The sequence below is a fragment of the Petromyzon marinus genome, chromosome 6 (assembly GCF_048934315.1).
Source record: "Petromyzon marinus isolate PM22_M1 ecotype Great Lakes invasive population chromosome 6, UKy_Petmar_22M1.pri1.0, whole genome shotgun sequence".
Taxonomy (NCBI): domain Eukaryota; kingdom Metazoa; phylum Chordata; class Hyperoartia; order Petromyzontiformes; family Petromyzontidae; genus Petromyzon; species Petromyzon marinus.
This window is the reverse complement of record NC_133672.1, coordinates 11,302,985-11,316,824: the sequence shown is the minus strand read 5'-3', so window position 1 is coordinate 11,316,824 and position 13,840 is coordinate 11,302,985. Positions and strand designations below refer to the sequence as shown.

Sequence of the window (13,840 nt, the reverse complement as noted above, 5' to 3'; positions counted from 1 at the left end):
ACTCAACTCACCGTGTTTGGAGGAGGAGGAGGAATGCTGCCTATGACCCCAAGAACACCATCCCCACCGTCAAACATGGAGGTGGAAACATTATGTTTTGGGGGTGTTTTCCTGCTAAGGGGACAGGACAACTTCACCGCATAAAAGGGACGATGGACGGGGCCATGTACCGTCAAATCGTGGGTGAGAACCTCCTTCTCTCAGCCAGGGCATTGAAAATGGGTCGTGGATTGGTATTCCAGCATGACAATGACCCAAAACACACAGCCAAGGCAACAAAGGAGTGGCTCATGAAGAAGCGCATTAAGGTCCTGGAGTGGCCTAGCCAGTCTCCAGACCTTAAACCCATAGAAAATCTGTGGAGGGAGCTGAAGGTTCGAGTTGCCAAACGTCAGCCTCAAAACCATAATGACTTGGAGAATATCTGCAAAGAGAAGTGGTACAAAATCCCTCCTGAGATGTGTTCAAACCTGGTGGCAAGCTACAAGAAACGTCTGACCTCTGTGATTGCCAATAAGGGTTTTGCCACCAAGTACTAAGTCATGTTTTGCAGAGGGGTCAAATACTTATTTCCCTCATTAAAATGCAAATCAATTTATAACATTTTTGACATGCGTTTTTATGGATTTTTGTTGCTGTTATTCTGTCTCTCACTGTTCAAATAAAACTACCATTAAAATTATAGACTGATCATTTATTTGTCAGTGGGCAAACGTACAAAATCAGCAGGGGATCAAATACTTTTTCCCTCATTGTATTGCCAAGAGAGTGAGAAAATTTACGATTCAGCAGATGTTTGACTCATAACCAACGAACCAACAAAAAAACATATTGTAGTGCGAAAGGTTTGCAACACTCCTGTGAAATGTGGGACTGAAAATATCATGATGAGTTGGATGCTGTAGTCAACATGTTGCCATTTCAACAATGCACATTACAATGCGCGTTCTGTTGTGAACAGTTCTGAACAAAAGCCACAAACTGTGCAACATGCACAAGTATCGGCCAAATATATGAATGACATTAAATGTGACGTTTGCTCTTTCTTGCTAGATCTGTGCACTCTGCAGCATTGAGGGTGATCAACATATCTAGGGGATATGTTGAAAGAGGCGGTAATACTTGCACTTACTTCCACCACATGCAACTTGCCAATCGAATCTACTGCGGTGTATCTATAAATACTGCTGGGCGGACAGACGCGGGGATATTTAAGAAACATGCCCATTGTTCCAACTGCTGTGCCAGTAAATAGAAGCGGTGACCTCTGGACTGCAAGTCCAGTGTGCGCTAACCATTACACCATGGCAGCATTACATGAAACCTTCATTATACCCTTAATAAACGTGGCCATAAATTGTAGTGCAAATGGCCGAATTATAGCATGAAAGGACAGTCCTATTACAGAAAGAGAGTCATATTAGTTACAGGTAATGTATGTGTATCATATAAAATGCACACAGCTATATACATGGAATAACAATGAAAATAATGAAATACATCTGGACAGAAGATGGCTCTGCTCTGGGGGAATATTTATTTGTAGGAGAAGAAAGTGGAACAAATTTGTCCGAAGTCACGTAAACATCTTCTTTGGTTCTTTCGGTAAAGTCACGTAGAATGAGAATAAAATAATAAATTGATAAAATAAAATAACACAATAATATTCTCACGACGTTTCTTTTGATAATGGGAATCTGGACGAAGAGGTTAAAGACCCAAAATAGCGTGAACACGATCTTTGCTAATGGGAATTAATGCGAAGGGACAGAGTGGTGTTGGAGTGAATTAAAGCAAGGAGGTTACGGAGAAGGAGTTTGGCTCCCACCTTTTTTTGCCAGGCTGGCGTTGGGCTCGTACTTTTCTATCATGAGCTGAACCTGCGACGGCTTGAGCGGAGGGTAGAGGATCTCGTTGAGGCGGGGGTCGCGCTGACAGTTGTTGATGAATTCTGTGAACTGGTCCACTGTCAAGTACGGACGGCTGCGTGCCCCCCTGCCAACGGACGCAAGTGGAGGAGGTAAGTCATTTCAGAGGGAGGGAGGAGTATCTCAGGATTGGACAGGAGGTGAGGCATCTTGAGTAATGGACTGCAGTTTCGCAGTCATAGATATAACCTGTAGGGATTTGTGTGCAAATTGGTGGAATAAACTGACACAATCAATCACAGAAGAACCCCCCCCCCCGCCGGCCCACTTTGTTGCATATACAAACATGTGCATAGTGCATGCTGTGTGTCTACAATATTTATAGATGTGAAGCACATTAGGGCTAAACATGCACACTAATGAAAAAAATGAAAATGTCTCCTGGGCAAAATAAGAGCACTGTATTATATTTGTTAAACTCAGATAAAACCCTTGAGATTCATATTTCCAGTGAGGTCCTGGCAAGAACGCAGCAGTATTATATCAATTCCTCAGCAAACATAGCCAATCAATACTCCGTGTTGACGAGATGTTAATTACCTCGCCTGGTATAAAGGAGGCCTATATATTTGGAGTTTGCATGTGCTCCCTGTGGTCACGTGGATTTTTATCCGGGTCCTCCAGATTTTCCTCCACATTTATAAACATGCTTTTAGAGAATTTGGCTGCTAAACAATCCACGTGATAAGCCACTAAGTTCAGCAATTATATGTGGCCAAGTCACTTCTGAAAAACATCCATATAGCTAAGTGGGCCTTACCTAGTAAAATAAAAATAGTAGTAGTAATCCACAACACAGAATATCAAAATACCTGAACAAAAATGGTATAAAATGTACAGTATCAAATGTAATACAACTATTATAAATTACAATGCATGGATGAAAGTAACCAAATGGCGAAGCATTAATTACTTATCAGTTAAATTATTACATTTAAAAAAATCCATTACAATGGAACATCTCAATTTAGTGTCCAAAATGATGTAAGACTGCGCTAAAATATTTCACCATTGTTGAAAGTAAAACCTAATTCAATCAGTCTCATGCTAGGATCTGACCAATTCCAGTCGATCGTACTACTCAGGAGGGGAAATCCTTGCAGCCCCGAAACAAAGGGAACATCACGTGTGACAGATGTCGCTGACCCAATGGCATGCGGTGACGTTAGGCGAGCCAGATGACAACAGAAATATGTATAACATTTGCCGTGTATGCCTTTACGAATACAAACTGGCCAGCAGAATCTACGATGACATTTTTAATTCACCCAGGAGAGACTTGAATAGAAGTTGCAATTATGTTCTCGAAATGGGCAACCAGGCACAATTATTGTTTTGTTCAGCAAAAAAATATCAACCATAGCTGCCTTTAAAAGTGCCAAATGCAATAGAGAAAAGGTAACACTTTTCGATTTAAAGCTTTCGTGACTGCGAGGATTCATCTTCTTTGGTTCTTTCGGTAAAGTCACGTACAATGAGAATAAAATAATAAATTAATAAAGTAACACAATAAAATTCTCACGACGTTTCGGCCACAGCACAAGTGGCCTTCATCAGGTGAAGGGACGAGACTGTCTCGCTCCAGCGCTGTCCTCGAGACAGTCTCGTCCCTTCACCTGATGAAGGCCACTTGTGTTGTGGCCGAAACGTCGTGAGAATTTTATTGTGTTATTTTTTATTATTGATTTATTATTTTATTCTCATTCTACGTGACTTTACCGAAAGAACCAAAGAAGAAAAAGGTAACACTGTTTAAGGTAAACGTGCAGCCCTGCAATTTCCTGCTAATGCCACTGCTGGCAAAAGGGCCTCTACTTGTAGGAGCTGTACAGAGCACGTCTGGAACATAGTTTGGCCTACTCTTCCATGCTGGCCATACATTTTGGAAGAGTTTGGAGTACCCACACTTTACCTCACCATATGTGACTTGCTGATCGACTGTGGTGGACAGACAGGCGGAGAGGGGATTTGGGAAATTTGCCCAATGGTTTCAAGTGTCGCACCAGGAGGTCGAACCGGTGACCTCTGGATTGTAAGTGAAGTGTGCTGAGCAGTACATCACGGTAGCATCGACATCACAGAAAAAAGGTTTATGTATGTTCCTTACTGGGGTTAATAGAAGTGGAGCAAAGGTTAATTGGAGAGTGACTTTGATGGGAAACATTCATAGAATACACACAACCCTCCGGTCAAATTCCCATAGGACTCTGCTGTCATTGAAAGTAATTTTAATATTGTTCAAATGTCATTTCAGAATTAAATACATTTTTGAAAACGTACCTAACATAAAATTTAGATTGAAAGCTATCGTGACTGCAGGGATTTATATTCTTGGTTCTTTCGGTAAAGTCACGTAGAAGGGAAACAACGTTAGCACCATGGTGCTAACGTTAAAAAAACTGCCACTTTTTTCAAATTTTCTTGCTGTGGTTTTCACACCTGATGATGATTGCTTATGTTGCAGTCGAAACGTCGTGAGAATTTTATTATAAAACAATTTAATAATTTATTGTAGCTCATTTTCATTGCTGTATTGGGGAACACATTTTTTATAACGCAGATGCGAATTGGACATAATGTGATTGAGTGAACAGAATTACGTCGTGCGAGTAGGAATAAGCGGTTTAACGGCTGCCTCGGCGTAGCATCACACGAGGCATTGGGATGCTGCTGGATGCTTCTAGATGCTTCTAGATGCTACCCACGTGCCTCAGTATTTGTGCAGCCTGCACATGCATCTGACGTGTTATCGCGAACTGTCCTTTACCCTATATTCTTGGTTCTTTCGGTAAAGTCACGTAGAAGGGAAACAATAAAATAATAAAATATAAAACAATAACATTCTCACGACGTTTCGACTGCAACACAAGCAATCATCATCAGGTGTGAAAAACACAACAAGAAAATTTGAAAAAAGTGGCGGTTATTTTAACGTTAGCACCACGGAGAGCGATTTGACAGTTTGTTCAGATGGACGAGTTCATTTATGTTCGGAAAAGAGGAGGGGGAGACGAAAAATAATGGATGCGGTCTGAAAGCCACCTTAAGCGTGATCAATCAATTAAGACCCGAAATGGTTTATCAAATCCTTCCAATGATTGCTAAGCCAGAATCCATCTTCCCGGTTGAAATTGTCTCTGTGTTTGTATATGTGGACGGCCTCATGAACGAATCTCTCATGGTAGCCAGATGGCTTGCAAAGAACCTCTGTCTTGGAGAAGTCAATGTCACGTGAACCTACTGAATTATAACAGTGATCTGCCACGGCCGAGGTGTTATAACGCGAGTTTTCCATAACGCCGTGTTTTTTCAGGAAAGCAAATGCCATGCTATAGGAGAACAGGTTGCATCAATATTTATGCTTATGCCTTTATATTTCTACAGTCTAGTTTGTGAGAGATATCTTGCAATTTCACCTTGAATAGCCTTGATTAATAGCCTTGTCTAACTCTTGATGTATATTGTGTGGCATCATGTTGACTGTTACAGGGGGCGACAACATTGGAAAACCTTCACGAAGCAGTGGATAGATCATGGCTGATGAAAATGAATATATATTCATGTTAAAATAAAGTACATTTCAAAGGAAAAATATACATACATTGAAAAAAATTCCCAAGTAAAAACAAAGGTGTTTTGCATCTACAAACACCTGCTTTCAATAAATTGTATTTCCTATGAAGATGGACCCAATGGGTAAAGAAAATATGAAAATGTTAGGTTTACTACTTCAGAATTATCCTCAAATTAAAGATGAGCCATATTTCATGGTCAGTATGTGGAATTTAATCTAGTTTCAATATGTTAATTCCATGCAATATTATAGACTCCCAACAATCCATGGTACAACAATGTAATCTCCCACTGTGGATAATACAAGTCAGGGACTTAGGATGGCACAGATGTGGCAAATTTAATTTAGGATGTTCTAATTTCTAGGGATGGCCTCAGTCATTCTCTCTCTTCATCTGGAGCATCTAGCAGCTGTGTGATGCCGCATACATTCAGTGATCTTGTGCTCAGTCCTCGAATTGAGGCTTCCTTCTCAACCTGCGGGTTTGCAGGCTGTGGCTTGGATACCATGCAGGATAAATAAAAAAATGTGTGCGGAGAGCACAAACACACACTAATTTTGATTTAAAGCTTTCGTGACTGCAGTGATTCATATTCTTAGCTCTTTCGGTAAAGTCACGTTGAAGGGAAACAATAAAGTAATAAAATATATAAAACAATAAAAACAATATATTTTATTATTTTTCGTTTCCCTTCAACGTGACTTTACCGAAAGAGCTAAGAATACACACTAATTTCTCAACATGAAACAAGTGCCTAACTAACACCATGTTGACGACAGGCGTAGAGATGTAATCTTTCTTTGCATTGTGGCCTAAAGTCACCCCGGCGGGGTGCAAGGGGGTGGTGTGAAAGACCAATCAGTTTCAAAGACAATGCATACATTATCTGAGCATGTTTGTTTGCATGTTTTGCCACAAGTATGCGTGATTAATGCAGACTTGATGCCTTGCAAAATGTATCTATTTAGTGTTGGAATAGCTTAACACCTGTTTTATTGCCATAAAGGGCAAAACGTGTTATTATTTTTGATACTGGAAAAAACGTCCCATAGATAAAACAAGGAAAATGACGATTTTGCTTTCATATGGATAATCTGTTTGCAATTGGGTTGTTATCCATCGGCACCTGATGGGAGTATAATGCATCGTCTGAAAAATATTGCTTTGCTCTGATGGATTTGTCACGTGTGTGTGTGTGAAGAACCAAGCAAAACAATGGCAGTGATGGGCTATTGAGTGACAAACATTTAATGGACTGGTGTATAAGTCTTGTCTCGTATCAACGCAATCCAAAAGTCGATTCCAATCTACGCTACTGCTACTTTCATCAGCCTTTCCTTTGAGCGGTCTCTGAGAAGCACCTCATTATAGACACGCCAAGTATATATAAGCATATCAAATTCATTTAATAAGGTAAATGATCAGAGGTATTAATGAGAGACACCAAAACTGTAGTTACACAGGTAAACCCATTTCGTTGAACAAATGAAAACACTGACGGTGATGAACTTTACATCGAGTCTGCTGTAAAGTCGAGATCTGTAAAGCTATAGTTTCATGTTCTTTAGTTATTTTAGTTTGTATTGAGTGCCACTGTTCATCAGGCATGTAATGGTGCATTAATTCATCATTGTAATATAATCTTACACTCAAGACACAAACGAGCGTGGAATTTGTGTACGTTAGAATTGATGATTTATGTTTGCAATCACATCTAATGATATGCTCATGGCGAATTTAAGCTAATGAAAAGGAAAAAAAAATACAAAAAATCATTAATAACTGATTCAAATCATGACATTCATTTCTGAAAATTAGTCTTATCTTGGTGGAGGGGGGGGGGGGACAGCAACGGGGAGTGAGTAGCAATCATTATAAGTTTACCGATAACTTATAACGTCGGAACAGGGATGTCTAAACAAAATGAACCAATGAAGGAAATGCAAACGCAATGCATGGACATAACCACGCAGTGTTGATGACCGTGGAAATATGTACTTACACTTCAGCAAATATCCCATCAATCTCAGGCCTAGGGCAAATGCTTTTGATGAAAAGTCTGAACACATCGGGTCCAAACTCTGCCGGGTAGATGGCATCATTCTGCATGAACAAACGGCAAGCCATGCTGTTTTAAAATACAAACCTCATAATATAACCTCGCAGCTACGATTAATTAAACATAGTCAAGCATTAATTAATATGTAAGTGAATGTCATTCTTAACATTTTATACTGCTTGAAGGGATATCAGATGAATAATATATGTTCTTAATTTTCTAGGATCAACCAAATATGAAGGTCCCATGCTATACATAATTAAATTGTTTGAGATATTATTTATTTTTAAATCAATGAAATAGCAGTATATATTAAATTATATCTAAAGCCCAATTAGTGCTATTATTCAGGAAAAGGAAAAACCATTCACGATAAATATTTGATGACAGCCTCTCCAATAGACATGAAACATAATAACATACAGTGAGGGAAAAAAGTATTTGATCCCCTGCTGATTTTGTACGTTTTCCCACTGACAAAGAAATGATCAGTCTATAATTTTAATGGTAGGTTCATTTGAACAGTGAGAGACAGAATAACAACAACAGAATCCAGAAAAACGCATGTCAAAAATGTTATAAATTGATTTGCATTATAATGAGGGAAATAAGTATTTGACCCCTCTGCAAAACATGACTTAGTACTTGGTGGCAAAACCCTTGTTGGCAATCACAGAGGTCAGACTTTTCTTGTAGCTTGCCACCAGGTTTGCACACATCTCAGGAGGGATTTTGTCCCACTCCTCTTTGCAGATCTTCTCCAAGTCATTAAGGATTCGAGGCTGACGTTTGGCAACTCGAACCTTCAGCTCCCTCCACAGATATCCTATGGGATTAAGGTCTGGAGACTGGCTAGGCCACTCCAGGACCTTAATGTGCTTCTTCATGAGCCACTCCTTTGTTGCCTTGGCCGTGTGTTTTGGGTCATTGTCATGCTGGAATACCCATCCACGACCCATTTTCAATGCCCTGGCTGAGGGAAGGAGGTTCTCCCCCAAGATTTGACGGTACATGGCCCCGTCCATCGTCCCTTTGATGCGGTGAAGTTGTCCTGTCCCCTTAACAGAAAAACACCCCCAAAGCATAATGTTTCCACCTCCATGTTTGACGGTGGGGATGGTGTTCTTGGGGTCATAGGCAGCATTCCTCCTCCTCCTCCTCCAAACACAGTGAGTTGAGTTGATGCCAAAGAGCTCCATTTTGGTCTCATCTGACCACAACACTTTCATCCAGTTGTCCGCTGAATCATTCAGATGTTCATTGGCAAACTTCAGACGGGCATGTATATGTGCTTTCTTGAGCAGGTAGACCTTGCGGGCACTGCAGGATTTCAGTCCTTCACGGCGTAGTGTGTTACCAATTGTTTTCTTGGTGACTATGGTCCCAGCTGCCTTGAGATCATTGACAAGAGCCTCCCGTGTAGTTCTGGGCTGATTCCTCACCCTTCTCATGATCATTGCAACTCCACGAGGTGAGATCTTGCATGGAGCCCCAGGCCGAGGGAGATTGACAGTTATTTTGTGTTTTTTCAATTTGCGAATAATCGCACCAACTGTTGTCACCTTCTCACCAAGCTGCTTGGCAATGGTCTTGTAGCCCATTCCAGCCTTTTGTAGGTCTACAATCTTGTCCCTGACATCCTTGGAGAGCTCTTTGGTCTTGGCCATGGTAAAGAGTTTGAAATCTGATTGATTGATTGCTTCTGTGGACAAGTGCCTTTTATCCAGGTAACAAGCTGAGATTAGGAGCACTCCCTTTAAGAGTGTGGTCCTAATCTCAGCTCGTTACCCTATAAAAGGCACCTGGGAGCCAGAAATCTTTCTGAATGAGAAGGGTCAAATACTTATTTCCCCCATTCAAATGCAAATCAATTTATAACATTTTTGACATGCATTTTTCTGGATTTTGTTGTTGTTATTCTGTCTCTCACTGTTCAAATAAACCTACCATTAAAATTATAGACTGATCATTTCTTTGTCAGTGGGCAAACGTACAAAATCAGCAGGGATCAAATACTTTTTTCCCTCACTGTACACGTACATTTTCTGAGAATATAAATGTTTTAATCAATGGGATTGCTATAATTGAAAGCTAAGCAGCAAAAACATGTATACATTGTATTAATATTACAGTTTCACTCCAACATTGTTGACGTTATAACATCTTCCAAACTCGAATGTCACTCGTGGGTACAGCGGGTGGCGCATCGGTCAACGCAGCGCACTCCGAGCCCAGCCGTGAATTTTTTGTAAGCGGCTGTAAATCAAGTTACCGCCACCTCCCCCCCCCCCCCCCCCCCCTCACGATAACCTTGCGCCGGTGTGCGACCCCACCATCTCCCGTACCCTGCCGTTGGGCAGTCCGCAGCTCTCCAGCGCCGTTTCCACCCGCCTGCGGTCTGCTGCGAATAGCCGGCAAATGCTGCACACAGTGGGTGGGCGAGTGGAGTGGGTTCGCAGCGAGGGCGGCAACGGTTTTATTAGAGATATGGGGGTGGGGGGGGGGGGAGATTCAAGCAATGCACAGGGTGGGTGTTTCAAGCATAATGAGGGCATGTTAAGTGTTACACGACGTGTCGGTGGGTTTTCGGTGTAGAGTGCAGCACAGAGTGGGAATGAATAAAATAGGTCAGGAGATAAGGGTTTGGGTGTATCTGAATTCGGGGGTAAGCAAGAGAGGTTAAGAGATGGGCAATAGAAGGCAGAGGCTGGCATGTATGGTGTGGACATTAGGGTGAAATAGTTAATGAGGGTGTAGGTGTTAGTAGGTAAAGAGCAGAAGGAATAAGTGATGGATAGAGAAAATAAAATAACTTTTAGGGAAGTGGGGTAGAGGAAAAGAGTTACAGAAGCAGGAAATGTGGGATGTGAGCATTTAACAAAGAGACAGTAAAAGCAGAGAATATATGTTTTCATGTTTAATAAAGAAACGAACAAAAATGTATGGAATGGGAGTTTAGCAGCACCGGTAAAGAAAGGATAACAATGATCAAATAAACATATTCACGTGACTATACCGACTCAAACACAGGTAAACACTGTTGCATTCCTGTACCGACATTTATCAACGTAGGCACTGACGGCCAGGCAGCCGTTGACGCTTGCCAATATTCCATCTGATGCTCCAATATCAGATGTGTAAATCGTGGTTTTTATTTGTACACAGCATGTCATAATCACGGCATAACTTGACTCCCAGTGTTTTTAAAACGCTGCATTTCTAACGTAACGCTAACTTGTTCTTCACGTTGCCATGTTGAGAGAGTATACTTTGGAAGTTGTGGAGAATGTTTAATGTTGAATGGAGCCCCATGTGAAACAAAAGTTGGGAAGATTGGGTCCCCAGACCACTTCAAAAGCTTTCAGTGACTGTGGAAGGGATTTAAAATCCGGAAGCGACATTTCTCTGCCAGCAAAGATCAAGGACAAACCCTGCTGATATCTTCTGTTGAGCAGGAAAACCTTTCACTGTAAACCCTGGCAAGTGTGGAACATTCGGATGCATCCATAAATTAATGAGGCAAATTTATGCAATTATTTTACACCAAACTAAACTTCAATAACAAAAACAAATTGGAGTCACACGGAGCGTAAATGCAGCCACATCCCAAGACGCTGCACAAAAACAGTGGCACATGGGCATCTTGGGAAAAAGGAAGCATATCTATTTATAGGAAAAAGATAGTCCACCATAACAGTATCGTAATAAGAATTCACGATATCTCAGCCGAGTTTCATTGTATGACGGCAGGAAGCAGCGCTTCTCTCATATCCTCGGAAGAAAAGGATTGGATCTCTCAGCCGGTCGGGCAGCAAACGTACATCCGTGACTTTGTGAGCTCACAGCCACCGCCAAAAGTCAGCTAAGGTCACCTCTCATCTGCGGCTGGTGAAAACGAACACCGCCTGCTGAGCAACCACCTGCACAAAGTCAGCGCCAGGTCACCCTCCGGGTATCCCGGTGGCCGCCACGGGCGTGTGGAATATTCAGGAACGACTCAAGAGGGCCAACGGACATGTGCACTGCCTTCTGCCTTGATTAGCTGTGTTAATAGCACACGCAGAGTGTCTCTGACCTATGACTGTCTGTCGATGAAGTGTCTTCCTTTGAACTTTCCACAATGTCATCTCAACTCGCTCTTCGGCCCAAAGTACCCAACTCTTACTCCTCCTCAAAACACACCTAGAAAGCCCACTTCTTCAATCAGTCAAGTTGCGTACGTTTTCCTCCTAAGTGTACAGCTCCTTGATATGTGTTCACATTTAGACGCGGTGCAAATCCATGTTTTTCTCATCATGTTGTAATCTATATTGTATGAATGTTGCAATTTTTTTTTACAGACTGAAGGCAAAGCTTAATTTTGCATGGTTACAATATAGCTATAGCAGGCATGAAACAGTCGCCGCACGACGATTGTGATTACTGTACAGGAAAATGCATGTGTTACATAAAGGTATGAAACTGAAAAGGGGCAAACAGAGCTCACTTCTTAACTGGAATCTTCGAATCTTGGTTCAGCTGTAGAGTCAGCTTTGTATACCTGGGGTGAAAAATAATGCACTGGATGAAACGTGTTAAATGTTTGACTTGAGTTAGCTCTCTATCCATCATAACATGCATTGCTAATTTACTTTTAGCTGGAACTATTCTTCATTGCTATGAGTTAATTACAGTCACTGAATAGCTGAAATATTACCATTAAAATGGTTGTCATGTTTGAAAAACCAAACATTCATTGTATATGCAAATATTCATTAAATAAAAAGACAAACATCACATTAGGGGTGTATGTCGGCCACCAAGGAAGCAATTGCGAATGAGTACAAAGGTAAATGCCCATCCCTGCACCACCTTGTTTCCCACCACTGCTGGTGGAAAAGACTTCACTAGAGAGTATTTGGCTTCCTCTTCCATGCTGACCAGGCATCAATGAATAAGTGGGAGTATCCACACTTTGCCCCACCGCATGCGACCTGCAGATCGACCAACTGTGCTGTGCCCATTCATTCTGCTGGACGGACACAAATGTGGGGGGAATTTGAGAAACTCGCAGCATTGCTTCAATGGGAGAAACGAAACGGCGACAACTGGATGGAGAATCTGGTGTGCGTGCAGCCGTTACGCAGTGGGCAGGATCGCCAATTGTGAATTATTTTGCCGTCATACATCAGCTCAAAAAGCCCAAGTGAAATTTAAGTTGTGCAAAACGGTCTCACAGTTTATCCAGAAAGATGTCCCGGGAGGAGTTGTGGTAGAGGAGATTTGAAGCGAGTTGAAAGATTCCTGTCGCCCACTCCTGGGAGATTCACAGCAGAGGGAGACGTGACATGGAAACTATCACTTGCAGCAAGCTTCCCCTGGCTCCCATCACACATGTGCGTGATCAACGCTAGTTCTTAAAAGTGTATGATTATGCACGCATGCCCGTAGATAAATAAGCATTTTTTGTGAATGTGGATTTAGTTTTTTTTTATCCCCCAGAATTTACTATCATGATGTTCCGTATGAACCGGCGATGTGCACCATTGATTTATGCGTTTGGCTGCACCATTGTGATGTTCCAGTGCAATGCTTATGGCCGTCATCTTCTCGTTTTTGACGCTATGTAAATGGATTTGACATATAAACGGGCACTGGGTAAGTTATAGATTTAAACAACTTTTTGTACATATCGTGACGTTTTTTCGACGTACATGTAACTTGACAAAAATGTGCAAATGAGATGTTACATCTCATCGCATTTTCCAGGTAAATTATTTTTCATACAATTACAATCATTAAACATGAGCAAATTTAAATGAGAAAGTTTGGATGCTTTGCACATGCAGTGTTTTGTTAGAAAATGGACAAACCAGATGGTGGTTAATCGAGTTGCGTAACAGAATTATGAGACTCGCACAAAAGTGCGGGCAGGAAAAATCTAAATCTTTTTCTAAGTTTCCTTGCTCTTTATCCTCACTCCATCCCCCACTGCCAATGTTGGGTTTGAAACAATGCCAATGTAAATCCCTTGAGCTGTGAAATGTTTTGTGTAGACACTTTTTTTTCTGGGTGTAACGTTCTTCCTGGTCCCGGGGTAAAGTTTACACAGCAAACCCTATTGAATGTCTGGTTTATATTTTAGAATAAAATAACACTGCTTCCTTCCTAACAGCTATTGTTATAATAGACACAGCCCTTAAAACAAACAGTGTGACTTCGGTTGGACCAATGACTATTTTTTTTTAAACACTCCATCAAATTCCGATTTGACATCAGACCAAGGAAGAGTACCTGTT

At 41.3% G+C, this 13,840-nt stretch overlaps 1 protein-coding gene across 2 annotated transcripts in view; it reads right to left on the bottom strand.

The window, feature by feature from the left end:
• Nucleotides 1–13,840, bottom strand: part of PLCB1 (phospholipase C beta 1) — a 196,206-nt gene that overhangs the window by 68,583 nt on the left and 113,783 nt on the right. For both annotated transcript variants that reach the window (XM_076065044.1, XM_076065045.1), the window contains exons 5-9: nucleotides 12,779–12,858; nucleotides 12,049–12,102; nucleotides 9,908–9,983; nucleotides 7,506–7,606; nucleotides 1,829–1,995 (exon numbers count right to left, since the gene is read on the bottom strand). In XM_076065044.1, coding sequence (XP_075921159.1) covers nucleotides 1,829–1,995; nucleotides 7,506–7,606; nucleotides 9,908–9,983; nucleotides 12,049–12,102; nucleotides 12,779–12,858 — 478 coding nt within the window. The remainder of the gene's footprint in view (nucleotides 1–1,828; nucleotides 1,996–7,505; nucleotides 7,607–9,907; nucleotides 9,984–12,048; nucleotides 12,103–12,778; nucleotides 12,859–13,840) is intronic.